Here is a 23,482-nt window from a genome sequence, read left to right on the forward strand (position 1 = left end):
TCACTCAACCTTATAGCCTCTTCAACACTTTTCTTTTGCTCAGTCACCTTCTTTGTCGGCTCTTGCAATTGCTTACCGCTCCTCGATGAGATGGCATGGATAGTCCCCTTACAATTTAGTTCAATTTTACCCGGTAACTTGGCTGGAAGGTTTAGGGAGATGACTAAATTTGTTGGGGAAGTTTTGTCATCTGATTCTCCATGAACTTATTATAAGCATTGATTTGTTGGAGGGAGTTGCTGAAGATTTCATTTTTGCTTTGCTTGATATTCAACTTGTTTTGCTTGAGAAGAAGCTAGATTCTCCATGATAGCCTCAAGGTTGGATCTAGAGGATGAAGAGGAACACTTGAAAGGTGGTCTTTGTTGAAAGTCGGGTGGTTGGGAATAGTTTGGTGTGTGTAGGTTGAGGTTGCTTATTTTTCTAGGAGAAATTTGGATGATTCTTCCAACCTTGGTTATATGTGTTTGAGTATAGGTTGTAGGAAACTCTACCTACAACCCTCAATTAGCTTGCTCGTATATCACTCCCATGGTGTTGTATTCACACTCACTCAATGAGTGACCCTGCACTTCACAAATCTCACAAACAGGTGTTATTAGTCCGCTACTAAATTGATCAACCTTGGCTGCCAAAGCTGCACAATGTTAGTCAAAGTAGCAATAACATTAACCTCATACCTAACTTTCCTATTAGGGGCTCCACGAGACACACTCTAACATTCAAATAATTGTTGGCAGTCATACCATCCAACAATATCTTCGCAGCTTCTAGAGTTTTGGCCATGAAAGTATTATGAGATGCAGCATCAATAGAACTCCTAACGTCATGCTTCATACCATTGTAGAATTTTTGAATCAATATCCACTCAGGAATACCGTGGTGTGGGCATTGACGCTGAAAAGCCTTGTATCTATGTCATGAATCTTAGAGAGACTCCGATTCATGTTTTTGAAAACCAGATATTTCATTTATGAACATTGAAGCTCTCATACTGTAGGGAAGAACTTATAGAGAAAGGCTTTTTTCGGTTCTGGCCACGTGACGATCTTCCTCGTACTTCTTCTACTTTCAACCATTCTTTTGCTTCATCCTTGAGAGAAAAAGGAAAAGCACAATATTGAATTAGGTCATCAAAAACATTTTTTAATTTCATTGTATTACACTTCTCTAGAAAGCTAGCAAATAATTAATAAGGCTCTGTTTTGGTGTTCCCGCATAAGATCCCTATGAAATGAATTGAATAAATTATGGCTTAAGCTCGAAGTGTGTTGCAGTGGTGGTTGTCCTGGTAATGGTGGTGGTGGTACCATCGGGCATAGCATACTCCCGTATAGACTTTGGTGGTGTTTCGTCTCCTATTATTTTTTGTTGTTTTCTTCTTCATTGACCTCTTAATCTCCTTGATGTGGCTTTAATCTCGTGATCAAGAGTGGCTAGAGCTTCTGAACCCTTGCTACGAGTGCGCATGCCACAAAAAGACTAAAGAGGAAAAAAATCAAACAAAAAGTGTAATAATGGCCGAACAAAAATAAGTTTAACTAAATAAATTAGTCCCCGACAACGATGCAAAATTTGATAGGCGTGGCGCGCATCTAACAAATACAATTCCTAACTAATCCTCCTAACTATGTAGTAAGGAAAGTCGAGGTCGAATCCACAGAGACAGATGTACCAAACACTAGGTATCTTGACTTAATTTAACTAAACACGTGACAAACAACGGTGAAAAGGATGTTAACTAATACTAACGCTAAACTATAACAACTAGTAATAACACACGAGGTAAAATTAATTAATAAAAACATCTAAAATTAAGTATCGCCACAAGCACGAGCAATACATGAATAGCTCTCATCCCAATAAGCGCAATCAATTGTCCAAAAGGACAAATGCACCCTAAATATACCAAAGGCCTCTCCCGAGTACCAATGGTTACTCCAATCAAGCATTCAAAACTAATCCCATGAAATCATGTAAGAAAAGAGACATTAAGCTAGGCATCAGAATATAAATTCCTAGTAATCCTATCTACTTATTGCCATAGAGATATTCATACCCTTAATTGAATGAACCAATCCATCTATATTCAATTCCCACTTAAAACAATACATAAAGACTGAATTCAATACCATCTACCACTAGATAATGAAAATATATACAATTCAATCAAGCAAGGACAATTTAATCACATTAACTTGGATCGTGGAGGAATTCATGCATTAAACATTGATAGGGTGCAACTTAACCCTAGATTATGGAACTACACACTCATAATTATTGCAATAACAAATTAAAATAATTTAATAATAAATAAGTAAATACAGTAATAAATAAATAGAGAGAATTAGAAAACTTAGTCTTTTACTTCAATGAAAATAATCCAAGGCAACCAAAGCAAGGACAATTTAATCACATTAACTTGGATTATGGAGGAAATCAGTAGCAAAATGATTTGTCAAGCAGCGTGAAATGGACGTGTAAAATATGACATGGACGTGTCATCTTGAAAAAAGGATTCTAGTAGCTACGGTTTGTGATCCAGTGAAGTCACACTATGACACGTTCGTGTTCACTTGCTTCATCCCATCTTCATTTTTATACCATCCCCGATTTGTCACAAGATGTACAACATGTTTGATTAACTGGAAAATTAACTCAAGTACCACAACATACCTCGTGAAGTAACATAGAACTAAAAGGAGCCAAAATAGTATAAGAGTTATACTAAATGCTCTAAACTAATCTAAATGAGACTTGAAAATGCACCTAAAATATCAATTATTATTGACTTATCAGGGATAATAACAGTAGCATCATGGCAGGGGAGAATAATCGGAGCTGCAGCAGCAAAGAGGAGCAAGGAACTCGTTTGCAAGGAGAGAACAACACAACGGACAGAAAAGAAGGGGACTTGCCGGCAACACGACCAGAGAAGAGATAAACTTGGGCCAACAGCGACGAGTAGAAAAGAAGGGCAAAGAGGGAGAGAGAGGGGGTTCCGGCCTATGGGGGTGGAGGAGGGGTGAGGGCTGCTGGTGGGTTGGGGTGAGGGTTGCAAGGGTGAGGTGGGGGAAGGGTTGGCGTCAGGTGCTAGTGATTAAGGGTAATGTGGTGGTGGTTGAGTGTTGGTGGTTAGGGTGAGGGATAAGAAATTTGGGTTTTTAATGGGAATAAATTTAGGTTAATTAGGTTTCAAAAAATTGAGTTTATGACTAACAGAGTTAGCCATCCTTAGTTATCAAAGACATTTTGATGTATTTCCATGAAATTCAGGGGGGCCTAGTAAATTTTGAAAAGTGCAAGGGTATTTGAATTTTCTGAAACTCGAGGTACTTGGTGAAAACATCGTATAATAATTAAATTTAACTAAAAAGACTTGAGCAAGTATTTGGATCTCTAAACTCTTTTTTCAATACAACCACGATATTGTTGATGACATATTTTCTTACCCCAATTCTTTTTAAGCTATTACTTGCAAATTCAAACCTCTAAGATTCTTTTACTTATAATGTTATTATGTCAACTTTTCAATTTCTCACAGGATAAAAGCAAAATGAAAAGTAACAAATGAATTATAAAATTTTTGAATAATAACATATCTATTTCTTGTAATTGACCTGATGCATCGCCCGAGCTAGAATACCAATTAACTACTCCCTTTGTCCCAAAATATAGTTCCTATTTCCCTTTTGAGAGTCCCAAAATATAGTTTCTATTTTCATATTTAGTTCTATATTTTTCCGTAATTTGCCTATAAAAACATGTCCCCATCATTTATTTGCTTCTTGAAATTAGTTTTTGACTTTGTTTATTCAACCCAAGTGTTACAATTAAATGATTAATGCTCTTTCACCAATTATTTCATTCTCTCTCCTAAAATCATTTTTTCCCATACAACATTTATTTAAATAAACAAAAAAAATTACTTTTTTTTTAGATTTTACTTACCTTAGTTTCCATGAAAAATAGAATTATGAACTATATTTTTCAATGAGTGGAGTAATAAATAGGGTACTCTTCACACTATCATTTGACCAGGTCATATAACATGTCATACGGACGGCAGTGGGCAGCGGGCAGCCTATATCAACTATATATTTGGTCTCTTCTCCCTTCTCTTCTACAAAACCGTAATTTTCAACTTAGAGGCTACCACCACCCTTTTGAGTGGTGGTAAGCCCCTTTTTTCCTTTTATTAGTAGTTTTTTATGTTTATATTTCTAATAAACTTCATTCTCTCTCTAATGGAGAGTTTTTCTACCCATATATTGGGTTATGTCTACCCATATATCGGATTTTATCTCTCTCCATGTGAGCGTTTAGAGAATTTGTTTTTGCATTTTTGTGTAATTCAAGATGTTGATCTGTTGTTCGAAATTTGTGCGGAGTTGCAACAGATGTCAAGACTTCGTTTACAATCACTTGAATTCAATCCGATTCTACATTAAAACAACAAAAGACGATCGACGGACCCCCCTTGCAGAAGGCTGCATCAAACAGCGATGTGAAAGATGAGGGTTTTCGAAAGTGTTAGATCTACTCAACGATCGTGGTTTTGTCATATTAGAATTGTATTTATTTCAGTTTGATATGTATTTGTTTAGTTTTGACTTCTATCTTAGATGTCGTATGACTTTGAATCAATGAATTAAATGTTAATTTCAAAAGAAAAATTATGATAAAAAAAAACTATATATTTGGTGGTCTAATAAGGGTGAGATCAAAGGACTTTACTAGTACTAGAGTGACAGGCATATATTTATCATGAGTTGTATCGCCTTTCTTTTTTAAAATGGAAACAATAAACAAGTAACATGTGTTAGGAATAAACTATGAAGCAAAGACAACCAATGATATCTTGACCTAATGGTTAAAATTGAGGTGTTGTAACGATAGCCGATAGGTCATATGTTCGAATCCCACATCCCCTTCTTTTTACTACCTTCGTGGCTCATATGGATCAAAAAAACTATGAAGGAAAGACGTAGAGGCTTTTAGACCTTAAAATCTTTTTAAAAAATAAGGTAAGGATAAACTTTGACAAATTAAGGGGAATAAAAGGGATCCCAACTTGCCAAGGGTGAGAATCGATCTCAAAATCTCCTTGAAACCGGAAGGAATCTCAAACCACTAGGCTATCCCTACAATTGGCTTTATCTTTCGATGTTGTACATCATACTAGTGTAATCTCAAACCACTAGGCTATCCCTACAATTGGCTTTATCTTTCGATGTTGTACATCATACTAGTGTACAACAACAACAACAACAACAACAACAACAACAACAACAACAACAACAACAACAACAACAACAACAACAACAACAACAACAACAACAACAACAACAACAACAACAGCAACAGCAGCAGCAGCAGCAGCAGCAGCAACAGCAACAGCAGCAGCAGCAGCAGCAGCAGCAGCAGCAGCAGCAACAGCAGCAGCAGCAGCAGCAGCAGCAGCAGCAGCAGCAGCAACAACAGCAGCAGCAGCAGCAGCACCAACAGCAACAACAACAACAACAACAACAACAACAACAACAACAACAACAACAACAACAACAACAACAACAACAACAACAACAACAACAACAACAACAACAACAACAACAACAACAACAACAACAACAACAACAACAACAACAATGTCACAAATTTAACGTCTGTTCAGCAAAAAAAAGTTGTTAGATGTAAGGTTTTAGCTTTCAGCTGTGAGCTTTTAGCTCTGTAGGTAGTTTTAGTTTTCAGTTGTGAAACTGGTTGTCTAAAGTAGAAATGTTTAGTAAAAAAATTGGTAAATTTTAATGTGTAAATAATATGCATAAAAGTAGCTTTTGACAAAAGCTACTCAAAAACTAATAATCTTAGCTTTGTGCAAAAGCTACTCAAAAGCTAAAAGTTACCTCCATAAGCTACTTCATCGAACAATAAAATAATTTTTCAAAAACTAAAAGCTATTTAAAAGTTACTTAAAAATTACCTAAAAAGCTGCACCAAACACTCCCTTAGACTATATTTAGTTCACCTTATTTTTACAGATCTGATTTGAACTTATTTTTTCTGGTCTTATATTAAACTTTTTTTTCTAATCTTATGTGATCTGAACTTATTTTTTTCTGATCTGATCTGAACTCAATTATCTTTTATGAAATATATTATTACTAATAGTATTATTACTTTGTATTTCATTACTAATATTACTATTATTATCATTTTATTACTATTACTATCACTATTCATATTAATTATTATTATTATAAATGTAATTAATACAATAAGTAACAGACTGAAAAGAAGAGGTAAAATACACGCAAAAAGAGCCCTCTTGAAATAAACTATTATACTGCTCCAAATATACTATGGTAGTAGCTAGTGAATGCTACTATGCTATTCTAAAACAGAAAAAATTGTGTGTTTAAGTTACATGTTAGACGATGACGTGACATGACTACATTATAGAAAAAAAAAAGAAGGGATGTGATTACATTATAAAACAAATAGGATGAGAATATGTTTTACCAGGATATCGCAAATCAATGTAAAATATTTTAGCATTGGTGCAAAAAGATAAGTTAAATATTAGGTTAGCAATCGGGATTTTAATTATGTTAAATGTCATTTATGATTGGTTGCGAACTTAAGGAAGAAATAGAATAATATAATGTCAAAGTCAATAGCATTAAAGGGACAATTTCATACAATACAAAATACAAAATGAAATAAACTGACCCCATTCTGTTTACAATTTCCAAATTCTGCTAAGTATTGTTCACCAATATAAAACTTCAATAAAACAAATAGGTGAATTTTATCTACATATGATAATAGGGGTATATATCCTAAAATTAACGCTTGCGCGTCATATATATTGCCTTTTCTTTTTAGAAAATGAGTCTAAATAAATTATTCTGATGATTGGTCAATAATATCATATAATGTACTAAATCTACAAAATTAATAAGTTTGGAACAGTTGAATTCAAAGCGTTGGGTTAAAGGTTAATAAGAACAAGTGAGTTTGGTCCATGGAGGAGATATAACACCTTTCAATTAAAAAAGAACATAAAAAATTAGAAGAACGCACCTTTTAAATTAAAAAGAGCATAAAACATTAGAAGAACACACCTTTTAATTAAAAAGAACATATCTTTTGAACTAAAGAAAACAAACCTTTTAAGTTATAGAGCATATAGTTAAAAAATAGCTTGAAATTATAACGATGACATGTATAATGATAACAACGATATTAAAAATAATTACTAATATTAATAATTAAAAGGTACAATAACAACAATAATAATCCTTTAGAATGCATGTTAAAAGAACAAACCTTTTAAGTTAAAAGGCCATATAGTTAAAAAGTAATAGCTTGAAGTAATAACGATGACTCATAAGTTTCTATATTATATAACAACAAAATAGCTTGATAAAATAATGACGACGATGTTTATTATGATAAACAACAATGTTAACAATAATTATTAATATTAATAATCAATAAGTACAACAATAACAATAATAATTCTTTAGAACGCATGTACTAGTAAATAGTAGTATTAATTATAATAGTAATGGTATACAACAACAACAAGAATAATAGTAATTACAGTAATGTTAACCATAATAACAACATTAACAATTATTATAATAAGCATAATAAAATTAGTAATAATAATAATCATAATACAAAACAATGCTAACAACAATAATAATAAGTTTTTGAATATAAGCATGGTCTGAACTTATTTTTTATGATCTGATATGGACTTAATTTTTTGTTTTGATATGATTGGACTTATTTATCTGATCTGATCTGAACTTATTTTTGTCATATGATCTGATTCGAACTTATTTTTCTAATCTGATCTGATTCGAACTTATTTTTTTCTAATCTGATCTGAAATAAATAAAAATAAGATGAATTGAACATAACGTAATTCCCATTAAAATGAGGTTGGTTGCATGAGTCAATATTTCCAGTGATCGTCTACGTTAATCCTGTGCTTCATTACCATCATCTATAATATTTTGCTAAAAGCCCAACAAAACTACAAAAAGTGTTAGAAACAGATATGACCGTTGGGTCAACCAGATTCTGACGTGACTTGAACCTAGTTCGACCTGTGAGGGTCCGTCCCCAGACTTGACCGAAATCTAACCTGGGATTACCAAGACCTGACCGGCACCTGGCAAGATTATATGCTGACCTAACCAGGTCGAGACCTGTATTCAAACTCGAACCCGACCGTACTCAACCAGATATTACTAAAATTCAATTGTTTTTTTATATCTACAAAATCATTGAAATATATTAATTTACAAAATTTCTTACATTCAATAATTAATTAAATAAAAAATTAAATTACATTTAATTTAATAACTTTAAATATCATGTACTTGTTTATATTTTCATTTAATTACCCAATCTCCTCATTTTCAAATAATATTAAAAAATATCCGGTTAAACCCTGTAATCCAAATTTATTATTCCATTTTAATATTCTACCAAAATTTTCCCATTTTCTAACAAATACGACTGCTAGCCAGTCGTTAATGATGGAAGTCATAATTTGAAAAAAAATCAGCTACATCCCTTTAATCTAAGAGATACAAATGATTTAAAATTTTATTTAAAATCTAAAGCAATTTTAAGGAAGATCTAAGATTTTAAGCAATTTTAAGCAATTTTATCTAAAATCAGTACACAAACCAAGCATAAATCAGCAAATATGCAAACATAAAATCTCAAATTCAAAATTTTCAATTGAACATGGGTAGATCTAAGATCAAAATCCTTGGTAATTACATTCGCTTATTACTGAAAATGATAAACTAGATTTACATGTTACAAAAAAAAAATACAATAAAAACAATAACACCTTAACTCTTAAATTCTGTAAATTGATTCGGTTATTTTTGCATCACCAAACTTCAAACTTGCCAAACTTTTGGATATTGAAGACAAAAGTTACAAACTTACAATCACTCATTACTAATTCCATTTGTTCGTTCTTCATCACGATTATTCAAATCTGGGAAATTTCATTATACTGAAAGAGAAAAGATGAGTAAAGAGTAAGAAAATAAGAAAATTAACGGGGAACATTCAAAAAGTGAATATCTAAAACGAAAAAAAAAATTAATCTAAACCTTCAAACGACCGATAGAAGGAACCACCACCACCGTAAAATAATGGACGAACCGAGGAACCGCCAACCGCCGCTGATGAAGGATGAAATGCTATGACCAATGCGCACTACAATGACCACCACCTACGTCGTTAAACTAACATATTCTTGTAGTGTACGACGAGCGAGGATGAGAGGGTGGTTGAATCTTCAACGAGCGAGCGACGGAGTAGGAGGGGGTAGTGCAGTCTTTGGCGACCAATGTGGTGGGGTGGTTGAGAGTGTGGCAAGGGAGGAGTGGGTGGTTGAGGGGATGGTAGTCTGAGGAGAGAGAATGACAGAAGGAAAAGGAGGTGGGCTGATGAGAGAGGGATGGGCATTAGGGTTTTAGAGATGAGAGATGGAAGAGAAACAAGAGAAATGGGAGATGGGTTTGAGTCTTTGAGAGATTGATGGTTAGATTTTGATCCTTCTCAAATCAAGGGTTCTAATTCATGATTCATGATATTAATCTTTGGCCAATAGGAAAAGACAATGACTTAATACATGGATTGATGACTTATCACATGATTGACAATCGTATATTTTTTTTATAATTTTACTGATTCTTGTCTTGGTTTAGTAACTTCTAACTTTAATAATTAGTCAATTATTTTATTAATTTAAAATTTTGGTTATTTTTATTGAAATTATTATGATTGGTGTTTAAGTATTATTTAATTAGGGTTATGAATTGAGTTTCTAAATTTTAATTAGACTTTTTATAGCATTACTTATACAACTATCAGTCTATTACTCAATTAAGTAATGGTATAATTATATTTACTTAAGTAAACTTATATATATGTAGTGTTACATTGACATAGATTATCGACTTACAATTATACATTTATTGATCTCATCAAATAACAACTTTTTTTCATTCCAAATACATGTTTTTAGTTTCGAAATACATTTCACATGAAGATTATTAGATAAAATATTGTATTGTTTTTGAATTAGCTTATAGTCTATATTGATACATTGAATACACTAAACATACGGTAAACAATATAGTGTTTTTATTAGTTTTTTGTTATCATTCATTATTTATCGGGCACTTACATATGTATATACATATCGATCTTAATGCTTTTAATAATATAATTCATTTACAAAATCCATAACAAAATCAAAAGGACTCGACAAGGGTAAACCGAAGTTGAATTAACGTTCAATAGCGAATGGACCCGATGCATGCTTCACAACGATCGAACTAAGGTCATTAGTGATTCAACCCCAGTATACTTGACTCTACCCAAGTGTACATAAAATGACCCAAATACGACTTGCTCAAACCCGGTTAAAAATTTTCCGCAAGTGATCACACCAAGTAATGGATGGAATTGTAAATGGAACGTTCAAACATGTTCGACACCTGGCAATCCTATGATTCAAATGTGATCGACCCAGTTGAACAAAACCTGATCAATCACGACCTGAGACATTGACTGACAGCATCCTAACCTATCCGGGTCTGACCTAATTCGCCCTGGGTATACCCAAAACCTGTTTGACAACCTGTTTTTACACCACTTAATTTAATCCCCGCTTACAAAATTCTCAAAAACAACCCGTAAAAAAATTCCAACTAAATAAAGAAAGAGAAAAGCAAGAGAGAAAATTAAAGGAAAGAACATTAATCTGCTACAGTATCTGTCAATCACTATCATGCTTGAACTCCATTGTTTTGGTGGGAAGAGTTAAACCTACTTGGTGAAAAGTGAAGTTGTTGATGAGGGATCCATCTCATGGAGAGGCCCACCAAAATTAATTTGAAGGTAAATCATTGAGCTCCTATGCCCATTTATTGTCCTTTCAACATTTTTCCTCTCGACTTGTGTCTTTCAATCATATGAAAGTTAGCTGAATAATGTGATCTTATGAGACTAAGAACACATATTGTCTTGTCTTTTGGTCGGAATATTAATATCTAAGGGCCTCTTCATGATACATGCAAATCGAAAATTAGTTTTCATCTACCTATTGTCAATCCCTATATAAATATGATTAGTATAGTTATGACACATAAAATCATATAATTAATGAGTAAAAGCTAGTCAACATTGTTTGGATACTTCTTTCATTTCAAAGTAATTGCTACACTATTCTAATACTGACATTTCAATATTTTTTCTGGTAGTATCATATAGTGACATTTGAATATGATTGCAACAATCTCTTAAATAACAAACTGTTGTATGTATATGGATGTATTTGCCTACCAAAAATGACAAATATACGCAAATTTACATCCTAATAGCTACATGAATTATATAGCTACCTCAACATTGGAAATACTTTTCATCCTAATCTTTGTGCTTCATGAAAACGTTGCAATAAATTTGAAGGGATATATGAAACTTTTAAATTTGCAGAGGCATTTTGGCTCCGTAATCTCTTGCTTAAGCTGTACTGTCCCTCCATAATTTAGTAATTGTGTTCGGCACAAATGCACCAGACATGTTGAAATGAATTTTCACTCTGTTTGAGAAAAAGTTACGTTGGGGTTAATTTGGCCATTTGGGTACTTCAAGCTCCTATACTTTATTAGTGGTTGTTGGTATACAGTAAATAATATTGGTAATAGAGATTTCCATAATTTTAAAATTGGGTAGTTGTTTAGTTGACAAGAAGTGGAGAAAATGAGGACAATGAAAATTCCTATGAAATTCAAAATTCATGATGGGAATCTGTTCAACTAGACCCTCTAATCATTCTAAATTCCCATATGAATTCATGAAAATTACAAATTCCTTAATGTCAACTAAACACAATAGTGAATTTCCTAGGAATTACAATGGGGAAATAACTTTCTAGGCAATAGAACTTTCAATGGGAATTAAATTCCCATGGGTACCAAACAACCATTCAATTTGTTGACAGTTTCACTAAGGGGGTGGTGTTTGGTTGAGGGTCTTCTGGAAAGGGTAAAGGAATTAACTCATTCCATTCCCTTACTTGTTGTTTGTTTACTCAATTTAATGATTCTCTTTACCCTCGTCCTCTACTTTCATTCCCTCCCACCCCCAAGGTTTCAGTTACCTTTTCTTTGACTTATCATTGATCCACCAAATAATATTAGCTAGGTTTCAATTCTATTGCCTTACATATCAATTGTATTATTTTGACTTCTAGCTGTAATTTTTGGACTTCCCTGCTTCTGATTACAGTCATTTAATGAGAATAAGAAGAGCCATATTTACTAGTTACATACATTTAGTTAGGCGTGAAAGCTTAGATTCTTATTAATATGTATTCTAAATATTTGATGCAATACTTAAAATTTTTAGAGCATGTTTAGTTCGTGATTTTTAAGTATCATTTGATTAGAAAGTTAGGGTCCAAAAAACTACACTTAGAGCATCTTTGGTTCGTGATTTTTGGGTTTCATGAAACGAAATCAATTACCAATTCTTTTTCTTTTTGTTTGGTTCAAGTCCTTATCAATTCATTACCATTACTTGGTGGTAATGGACTCCCCCATTTTGTTACCTTTCCCTACCTCTCAAGTAACAAAATATGTTATTTGGTGGTAATGATTACAATTCTATTTCCATTACATGACTTGAACCAAACATCTAATAAAGCTAACTAATTTTGTTATTGTTATGACAGATGTGAAAAAGAAACAAATAACGAATGCAAAACAATGAGAAACAGACGACAGATTTACGTGGTTCACCAATTTAGTTACGTCCATGGCAGAGAAAGAGAATATTTTATTGATATGAGGGAAAACCAGAATACAAAGAGAATTAGACTTGTTTATACATGTCCAAAGGAGCGCCAAATACCCGTGTAAACCTTATTTCTTACCAATCTATCTATACAAATATATTAAAAGGCGTGTATAAACAAGAAACTGTGCCACTCTCAGTTTTAGTTCATGTAATCTACATACAATAAAATAATTTAGAAATTGTGTAGTATAGGGTTTGATCCCAAAACCTCAAGTACATATACTAAAGTCTTAACCACTAGACAATAGGGGAAAAAAACAGAAGGGTTGCGCAAGAAGGGCTGCGCTTTTGATAAAAGCGCAGCCCTATGGTTGAAGGGCTGCGCCTTTTTGGAAAAGCGCAGCCCTACAAATAAGAAGGGCTGCGCTTTTTTAAAACTAGCGCAGCCCTTCCTGAAAAATTTTGAAATTTCGAAACCGCGGGCTTTGAAATATTGAGCGGAGATTCAGATATATTATCCCTCATTCTCTCTCCTCTCTCACGTCCCTCATTATTCCTTTCCTCCTTCTCTTCTCTCTTCTCTCTCATCCTCTCTTCTCTCTCAAAAACTCCCATAAACATTTGCGACAAAAACCCTGGAATGATTTGCACTAAACATGGCGACGGAGTCCGATTGCCTATTGTGATACCTTTTCGGAAGCGGAACGAGCCAACGAGTCAAACACATCGCTACGCCGTGACGTTTAGGCTTTTTAAGCCATCCGAGTTCGTTTAAGCCTCCAAATAGGCATTTTAAGTTTTTTCGAATTTTTTTTTTCCCTTAAATTATGTATTAGGGTTTTGTTTTATGTATTTAAACATTATTAGGTTAATGTTTGGAGGTATTTCTTGTATTTTCATATCTATAATGTTCTTGTATACTTCTCTTTGTTTATATATTTTGATTAATGTTCTTGTATACTTCTCTTTGTTTTGATTAATGTTCTTGTATACTCCTCTTTGTTTATTTTGATTAATGTTCTTGTATACTTCTCTTTGTATATAATTTCTTGTATTTTCATCTTTGTTTTGATTAATGTTCTTGTATACTTCTTGTATACTTCTCTTTGAATATTAGTTTTGTTCCTTTTTTTCATTTTCGTTTCATTCTTTTTTTTGTTTTGGGTTTAGTATTTTCGTTTCGTTTCTCTTCTTTTCTGTTTAATTTCAGAAAATGTGAGATTATGAGTAAAAAAATGTCAAAAAAATGTCAAAAAAAATTTTTTTTTTAAATTTTTATTTTTTGGTAGGAAGGGCTGCGCTAGTTAGGAAAAAGCGCAGCCCTTCTAGCTCATAAGGGCTGCGCTTTTTCCTAACTAGCGCAGCCCTTCTGGGCTAGAAGGGCTGCGCTTTTTCCTAACTAGCTTAAGGGCTGCGCTTTTCTAGCGCAGCCCTACTTAAAAAGTGAAGGGCTGCTACTGAAAGGGCTGCTGTCAAAAAGCGCAGCCCTACAGGCCTTTTTCAGCGCAACCTTTCTTCATTTTTCCACTAGTGAGACTAAGTTGAATTTAGTGTTATTATCATAAAGTATTATATTAATAAATGAAAATTTTTCTTAACCGGGACATAGCTCGAGCCTAATAACTAATTACAGATCGAAAAATGTCCCTTGTTCACGATCATATATACTCTTCAATCTTCATCCTCAATAACGGCTTCCCCGACCCTTCTCGTAAAGGTTGCCCACTATGGTTAAAGTTGAGGTTCCACTGAATTGATCACTTCTGCGTCAACATCCTCAACGAACGCCAATAATCCCTTCTCTTGCCTTGAACAACAGCATGTCGCTGATGATCAATATCATGTACAAATACAATAACACAAAAGGCTACTAATATCTCTCAATGAAAGAACTCGAGTCCACCAAAGTGAAAAACCAATTCATTTGTTACGACCGCTATGGTTGTCTTCCCACTAAGGTCGTTCCTGATATTTTATAGACCCGAGGTGGAACTAAAGCTTGGTGGCTCTTACATGTGGTGACAAAGCTAGATTTTTCTCCACTAAAAAGTATTTTATTTGACACTTATGCAACAAATTAAGTACACTATGTTTTTTCTTAAGTACACATTAAAATAGATAATCAAAATCACGTATATAGCTTAGTAGTATTAAAGTTAAAGTAGGCAATTAAAAAAGGGAGGAAGTATATTTTTTAGGGTAAGTGTATTATTTTTATATAAAAAAAATATTATTTTTGACAGTTACACCTATCAAGATACTAACTTTAGAGGATAAATATCAATTGTTATCTTATTAAAAAAGGTAGATCTGATACAAGGTAGCCAAGTGATTATTTTAGTTAGAGGAGAGAGAGTGATGGGTTATATTTGTTGAGGACAAAAAAGATTGAAATAGCAATGGATTGTATTAAAAAATGAAATTGAAAAGCTAATGTAGGACAAGTAAAAAATAAAGTGTAAAAAGTATTGTGAGATAGATAATATAAAAAGAAAAATGTAAAAAGAAAGAAAAAACGTTATATCCTAAAGGGATTTGAACCCGTGCCTTCACTATCCTGCGTACTAATAAGTATAGATGCAAACCAGCAAGCCAAACTTGATTTTTGTTTAATGTAGTTGTGTTAATTCTATTTATTTAAAGCTTCTTGAAAAATTGGGCCCCTTATGTTTATGGGCCCCGGGTGGTTGCCCCTTATGTTTATGGGCCCCGGGTGGTTGCCCCTTAAAACAACCTCCGAGACCAGGTCTGTTCCTACTTGCCTAAGAACAAAGGAACAGTGAAAGCAAAGCATGTTTTGTGGACACGCCACACGAAATCAAATTGTGCGGCCACGTTCCATCCTCCTCCCTCACTCTTCACTTCTTTCGCTGCATCCATCCTCCATCCTCACTCTTCGCTTCTTTCCTCGCTCCTCGCTGCTTATTGCTTTCTCTATCTCTCAAAACCTTAATATTAGTGAGATCTCTAAATGCGACATCTCATCCTCCTCAATTTCTTGAATGAAGAATTTGAAAATCGAGTTCAACTATCCTTGCTAGAAATTCAGACTTGTTTTGGCAGTTTTATAACTTTTAAGCTCTCAAAGGAAAATCGAACCAATCAAAAATGTCGATTTTGTAGAATTTGGATCCATCAATTATTGAATTACGATTTCTTGAACCAATTTGAAGGTGTAATTGTAGTTTATTGACTTACTCAAATGATGAGAAACGAATCGAGTAGCAGCACCAGCAGTGGAAGCAAATGCGAAAGTGTCGTCGCCAATGTCGGGATGCGTCGGTCCACCTTAGGGTTCCGATCTCCTTCTCTGACCTCACCTTTTTTTCTTTCTATCTCTCTCCTAAGTCAAAGGAAACTCCTACTAAAGTATAAAGTAACTCCATTATATGTCTAAGGTAACTCCTAAAAGTAACCCCTAGTTTCAGTAAAAAGTAATCCCTTATAATTACGAAAAGTTACCCTACTTTTAGTAAAAATAACACCTTCAAAAGTAATCCATTATTCCTGTAAAACTAACCCCTTAGCATTCGAAAACGTAACCCCTAATTTCACTAAAAGTAACACCTTAGCATAAAAAAAACCCCCTAAATTCAATAAAAGTAATCTCGTAATTCAGCTTGGTCCGGTTTATTAGCTGAAAACAGATTAATGCTTGGACTTAGTTATATCGCCTAGCTTGGGCCTTTTTATTAGGTCGTAAACCATTTATTCAAGATGTGACCAGCCTTATATACTCCCTCTGTTTCAAATTATACGGCATGTAAACCACTTTTTCGCATATTAAGAATTTAGTTAGTTTTAGTTAGATTTGCATAGGTAATAAATATTAACATTAAATATTGTATTGATAATAGAAAATAACCTATAATCTTATTTTGATAGTATAAAATTGCATTTAATTTTACATTGGTAATGTAAAATGCCTTATATTTTGAAACAAATTTTTTTTAGCTAAAATGCCTTATAATTTGAAACAGGTGGAGTATAAGTTTAGGTTTCTCATAAACGATGATCAAGCTAGTAACGGGCCCGTGTCGGACCTAGGGAGTCTTGTCTAGTTGAGATTGTGAGAAAGAGATCCACAAAAACAAAAGAGTTGATGTTTGAGAGAGAGGTGGGCAAAAACGTCAAAGGTAGACCCAATTCTTTTGACTCAAGCTGTGGCCTGAAAGTTGTGAAAAACAACTTATCAGCTACTTCGACTACGGAAAGAATTGCACAGCTCAGAACACTCTTCTTCTTCAATTCTCTCTCTCTCTCTCTCTCTCTCTCTCTCTCTGCCTGCCAAAAAGCCACAAGAAAAGCAACCAGAAAACCCTTTCATTTAAGCTTTAAAACACTAAAAACTTTAATAAGCACAAAAAAAACCCACCTGCCCCCCAAAAAGAACAACAAATCTTCTTCCTTTTTGTTATACCTTACTATCTTAGGTACTTTTTGCTTAATCAAGTTCATCAAATTGCGGGTAATTTCTCCATTTTTGCTGTCATTTCTCTCTCTCTTTCCATTATTGGGGCAACTGCAAATTTCTTATTGGAGTTTTAATCTTCGCTTTTTTAGCTACTTGGTGAGTCTCTTCTTATTACTGCTGGAATTCTAGTGATTGTGTACATTGGATCGATCTATCTCTTTCTTTTGACTATTTGTTGACTGAATTTTAATGGAGGTTTTTGCTATTTGGGTTTTCTGGTATTCTTGTTTAATTTGATGGGTTTGTTCAGAATTTTGATGTCTTGGGATTTTTTAGCTTCAAATTTGAGGAATTAGGTGTAGAGTTACTGACTAAATGATGGTGTTGAAGTTCTATTCAATTAAGGTCTGCAATTATGTGCCAATGATTAGCTCAATTTGAGGCTTATTTGTGTTGGATTAGAACCTCAATTTTAGGTGCAATTACATCATATTAAGGGAATTTTATTCCAAGATTGTTTTTTATTTTGGGGGGGGAGGGGGTTGTATGTGGTGTTTGTCATTTTGATTTTGTTGTATATCATGGAATCATGGTGCTTTGATTCTCTGGAAAAGGGTTTTGTATCGAATGAAACAATCCCGCAATCTGATTCAACTATTAGAAATAGAAGCGTTTTGATGGCATGGGAACTCAAGCCCCCTTTGAGTTATGAGAATAGTGTGTTAATCTCAAGTCAAGAATCCGTCGAGAATTCTTGTTTTCCTGAGTTGGGTATTGCAGAAATGATAAGAAAACAATTTCATCATGATTCAACAAAAAATGTTTTAAACGGTAGTGCTGGTGTTGGAGATATGATTAGTCCCAGTTTGGTCACTTCTAATGCTATCTCTGGGGATGAGGAATCAAGTTCGAAAATCTCAAGCTCGGTCATGGACACGAATAGTCGAGAATCATCACTAATTGATTTGAAATTGGGTGGATTTGGTAATAAACCTAATTCTGATTCAACTAGAGCAGCCCGGGTTTTGTCTTCTGCCGAGTCTTCAACACCATCAAAAAGGGCTCGAGTGACGAGCTTAAGCTCACAGACTGCATATTGCCAGGTTTATGGCTGCCATAAAGATCTCAGTTCTGCTAAAGATTACCACAGGAGGCATAAAGTTTGTGATGTTCATTCAAAGACTTCTAAAGTTATTGTCAATAATATTGAGCAAAGATTTTGTCAACAATGTAGCAGGTTGGTGTTTCTCTGTATCTTTTATACACTTACTGGACACATAGCACTATTTGGAGCTTCAATCCTGACTATAAAGGAGTATTTATGTTTCTGCATTTTTTGCTAACATGCTTTCTGCTAGATTATTTAGGTAAGAATGCATCTTTCTGATCCCTGGTTGTGGCTGCAATAGAGTTCTTTTGGCTACATACTATCTGCTAGTTTAGATTGTTTTGGTAATAAATTTTTTATCTCTCTTTTTTCGTGACCTAATTTCATAAAAGTTGCGATTGTGCTTCATGTTCATTTTCCTCAGTGTCTCAAGAACTCTCACTTTTTCATGTACCTAATATGTTGAAAGAAACAATCAATGAAGTTTCATATTTTTGTTTTTTATGAGGAATGAATTACTTGCAGAATGTGATTAGATTTCTTCATTTGCTTTTGGTGGTCTACTTATAACCTTATGACCTGATGCTTGATGCATCTCGCTATAGATATTTTAACTCTCCGTCTAAGTAATATTCTGAATTACTCTGCTCTTCTGCCACATATACGTGTACCAAAATATCTTTTTAGATCGCTCTTGTTTGTGATACTTTTCTCCTATTATATCTATCTTTCGGAGCTTTTTCTCAAAATCCAGATCATCTAAATGTTTGATGGTTTTTCTAGATTTCGTCGCTTTCTGTTTTTCTTATGGCTTGAAGTGACATTTTCCCGTTGCTTAATAGATATTTGCTTTTGGACATACAGGTTCCATCTGCTGGGTGAATTTGATGATGGTAAGCGAAGCTGTCGTAAACGACTTGCAGGTCACAATGAAAGGAGGAGGAAACCTCAAATAGGCTTTGGCGGTAGAAATGGGAGATCATTTCAGTCCTACACTGGTAATATATACTTATCTTCATGAATCTTCGCCTAAAACTGTTTCTCCTAAAACTGTTTCTCCTAGATAGGCAATTGTAGACTGTATTGATGCGGTAGTTGTAGGTTGTGGATAAAATGATACATTTGCCAATTTTTTTTCAATTTGGGCACAGTGCATTACTAGTGAGGATCTCTATGAAGTGTGATGATGATTGAAGTCCACTTCAAACTTTTTTGTCATAATTGTTTGCAAAGTACTCCCTCCGGTCTTTATTAGTTTACCCGTATTCCTTTCTGGGATGTCCCTTATTAGTTTACCCCTTTCTTTTGTTTCTATTTTTGGAACGAGACCACTAATTTTTCATCACACATACATTCAACTTCAATATGAAATAATAGTTTCTCTTTCTTTCTATGACCCACAACATTATTTCTCCTAAAACTCTGTGCAAAAGAAAGGGGTAGACTAATAAAGACCGGAGGGAGCATTTCATAACTTGCAAACTGCTATCTGCTTGGATATGAAGCTAATGATGCTTCACCCCCCCCCCCCCCAAAAACCCGTATTTGGGAAGTATACTTCCTTACATCTTAATTTGCCTACCCCCCTCCTATTTGGGAAATATAATTTCCTTGCATCTCAATCTCCCTTACTTCTGCAACTATTTTTCCTACCACTAACATGCTTTATGTGTATGGATCATGGTTACCTCGCTATATGCTGGATTACCTTTAGGCCTCCTCCAGTTTACAAACTTATGATATGCTAAGGCAATTTATTGCTATTGTTTTCTTATTGGAAAAAGTTAATATTTTACTATGTGGAATTTCTTAAACGTTGTTAATGGTTTGGAAACATGGATTTGTAGAATTACTTTGGTGCTAATGGGCTTTGCTTTGATGCTGTATTGCACCTTTTAGTTGAAAAATTTATATCAGTTTTCTCTTACTCCTGCATTTTGTCTCTGTAGTCTGTTCAGTGAAAAAATGGGTGTCTTTTAACTCAAACTTTTTTTGCTTGGAAGTGTATTAGTTTGCTTCATAGTGACTTGCTCACTGTGATGTGTCATTGGCACATATATGAACTGCATGTTACTCATGTATGGAGACATACATCCATGAAGTTGGCATGGCACACCATGTTTTCTAGACTTTTATAGTGCTTTCAGTAATTATATGTATCCCTCCATTGCCGAGGGCTGGGTTGTAGGGTTTTGTTACATAACCCTACAAGCAGTGATATATCCATTTGAGATGGGCAAATTTTGTGGGGATTCACACCTTTCAAATACTATAATAAATTATAGAGACAACTTATTATACAACATCACATGTGACCAGAGATGTATAAAAAGTTGTCCTGCACATAGTATTCTTTTTATTAATAGTATGATACTTTGGTATGGCCTGCTGATGCTAAAATACAACTTTTCTTTTACTCAAATGTCTGACTATAATAGCAAGAAATGCTCTGTAGTATCATAGACTCATCGTATGCACCTTAGTCCTGTTTTATGCCAAGAAACTGCTGCACCCATTTGACTCAGTGTATCTGGCACTCTTGACGATGTATTTGTAGCTACTAAAAATCTCAAGTCTTCAATTATTTCTGCTTTATTATGTGTATTTGGTATTCGATAATCCATATTGCTGATATAAGTGTCTTTTGACCTCAGGATAGCATCGCTTTAATATGAAGGTCGCCTAAGACCTTTCGACCTTTCTTTTCTCTGCTATGTACTCTCTAGATCCTTTTATGATCATGCTATATGTCTTTGCAATGTAGGAAGCAATTTTCAGGGGTTCAGTCAAACATCAAAATCCTTTATCTGCCCAGATATACTTCAAAGAGGCACATCACATACAGAAAATTATGGAACAAATGATTGGGTTAGATATGTAAAAGTTGAAAATGAAACAGAGTGTACCCAAAAGCCAGCATATAATTGCATAAATGGACAGCTTCATCCAAAATCTACTTTGCCCCCTTCCATTATTGAGAAACAGTGGTCATTTGTTGACGACACAAATAACACAAAGCCACAAAGTGTTTTTGGGGAGAATGTTAATCAATATACTACACCAGAAATAGTCTCACATTCCTTGTTTCAAACTCACTCATCAGCAGCAAGGAATGAAGAATATACACTTTTGAACGCAGCATCAACCGTTCAAGGATTACCAGTAATATCAGAGTCCGGTTGTGCTCTCTCTCTTCTGTCATCTCAATCATGGAATTCTTCAGCTCATTCATCAGGAATGCCTGGAGATCACTCTTTAATTATATCGAGCAGTAGCCCATGCTATCCTATGAACGTCAAGGATCGGTTGTCGTGTGAAAACGTCCCTACTATTGATTTGCTTCAGTTGTCATCTCAGCTGCATCGAGTGGAAAACCGGAGGCAATCTGAACCTCATAAGCAGGAAACCGAAGGTTTCTGCTGTCTCCGAATGACATGAAAGACAGAACATGAGGTATAAGAACTGAGTAGTAGTACCTGATGAGTTAATGACATTCATCTCTCTAGTAATATTATGTGAACTTCCATAATTTACAGCAACTAGCCCACTACCCATCACTGCGATCATGTTCTTTTGTTTTTGTCCAGTGTTGTGGCATCCTGGAATCAAACAGCTGTATTTGTAATGAGATGCATTAATTTTTCTAGTTAAACATAGTGAAAATTATATGAAATTCTACTTATTTAAGATTTTAGCACAAAAATGATTTAAATTGTCATTATCTGAATACTAACTATGACCTTGTGAACATCACCCCTTCCCAAGTTGCCAATTCTTTTAACTCTAAAAAAAGAAAAAACAGTTTCCACTTCTGTGCACCACGAATTTCGCCTGACTTGGAGATTATTGTTTAAAGATATGAGGTTAGAGATAATTAGTCATAATCTTTTTGTAATTGACAGGATTGAAGATCTAGAAAATCAATTTGAAATTTTTTCCCTACTTATATCGATTGTGTGGATGTTCATTGGAAAAGATGCTATGATATTAATGTTAAAATAGTGGTGGAGATTGTTCCATGTCGAGTAGAAGCTAAATGATTACAAGAATAGGAGTTATAATTTGTACTTTATTTTTTAAAAAACTAGGTTAACTCCTAACAAAACGGTAATGTAACTCATTTTTTCGAATGATTAACAACAAATTATAGTATTGAAAGCTTCCAAACAGTGAGTGACAAACACGAGTGATTTTTATTAGCGCAGAAGTTCGCAATTTTATTTGCTTCTTGAAAGTAGTGTGCCACCTCAAAATTCTCGAAAAACAACATATCCATTTCTACATTGTAAATGACACTATGGATCTCCACGGCACTTCTCATACTCTCTTGATGGAATAGATTACGCAAAGATTATCCCCTCCTATAATCAAATAGAATACGCCTCGGTACCTTCTTTTATGGCCATAAATTTGACCATGAGAATACCTTGTGTAAGGAATTAATATTTGTATTCAGATTTTAGATTTCATATCATGCTTAGATAAAAACGTGTTGTCCTCAAGGCGTTGAGAAGGTTGTTAACTTGTTATACATTTTTAGTTTATAAGTCCAAGTATTTCAGGATCTAAGTAGAAAAATAATTCTAAAACTATGACTATAAACTTTATGGTTTAGGCAGATTAAATACAAAAAGGGATCAAGGGTCTTCCACACTAATCAACTAACGATGCAAAGTATCTTGCGCAAATGATTAAAAAGGGGTGATTTCTTTCAGAAGTTAATACGACTAAGATTTATCTCTATTATATAAGGGAAGGGGGAGTAATGGTGTCCTCTTTTGAAACGCCTATTTTGCCCCCCTTCTCTTTCTAAATTACAAAAGGAATGTCAAAATCAAAATACCGAAAATAAATTTACAACACTCACTCACAAATCACTTAAAAGAAGAAACTTCACAAATCATCCATACAATTGAGAAAATCACGTTATAAAAATCACGCAAATCACTCAAATAATCAGGATATTTTATTAAAACTTAAAAATTAATATACAAACTAAAACTAATAACCTAGAATGTCAATACATACAAAAACATTTACAAAAATTTACTTACAAATCACTATTCTCAAGAACCATTCACAATTAATGGTGGGTCATGATAAAAAATAGA

At 34.0% G+C, this 23,482-nt stretch overlaps 1 protein-coding gene and 1 non-coding gene across 2 annotated transcripts; both read left to right on the forward strand.

Moving 5' to 3' along the window:
- Positions 1-874: 874 nt before the first annotated feature.
- LOC125498053 (small nucleolar RNA R71) lies at positions 875-981 on the forward strand. The gene has a single exon (XR_007274819.1). It is a non-coding gene; the product is annotated as a small nucleolar RNA R71 (small nucleolar RNA).
- Positions 982-16,718: 15,737 nt separating this feature from the next.
- LOC104884642 (squamosa promoter-binding-like protein 6) lies at positions 16,719-22,058 on the forward strand. The gene is made up of 3 exons (XM_010669328.4): positions 16,719-18,500; positions 19,236-19,369; positions 21,136-22,058. Exons 1-3 carry the CDS (start codon positions 17,845-17,847, stop codon positions 21,807-21,809), a joined length of 1,464 nt encoding a protein of 487 aa, XP_010667630.2. The 5' UTR covers positions 16,719-17,844; the 3' UTR covers positions 21,810-22,058.
- The last annotated feature ends 1,424 nt before the right edge of the window (positions 22,059-23,482 follow it).

Source organism: Beta vulgaris, chromosome 5 (genome assembly GCF_026745355.1).
Source record: "Beta vulgaris subsp. vulgaris cultivar EL10 chromosome 5, EL10.2, whole genome shotgun sequence".
Lineage (NCBI taxonomy): Eukaryota > Viridiplantae > Streptophyta > Magnoliopsida > Caryophyllales > Amaranthaceae > Beta > Beta vulgaris.

Coding starts and splice junctions, on each gene's coding strand:
- LOC104884642 (XM_010669328.4), top strand. CDS start 17,845: ATGGAATCATGGTGCTTTGATTCTCTGGAAAAGGGTTTTGTATCGAAT. Junction 18,501..19,235: donor TTTTGTCAACAATGTAGCAG/GTTGGTGTTTCT, acceptor TTGGACATACAG/GTTCCATCTGCTGGGTGAAT. Junction 19,370..21,135: donor ATCATTTCAGTCCTACACTG/GTAATATATACT, acceptor TTTGCAATGTAG/GAAGCAATTTTCAGGGGTTC.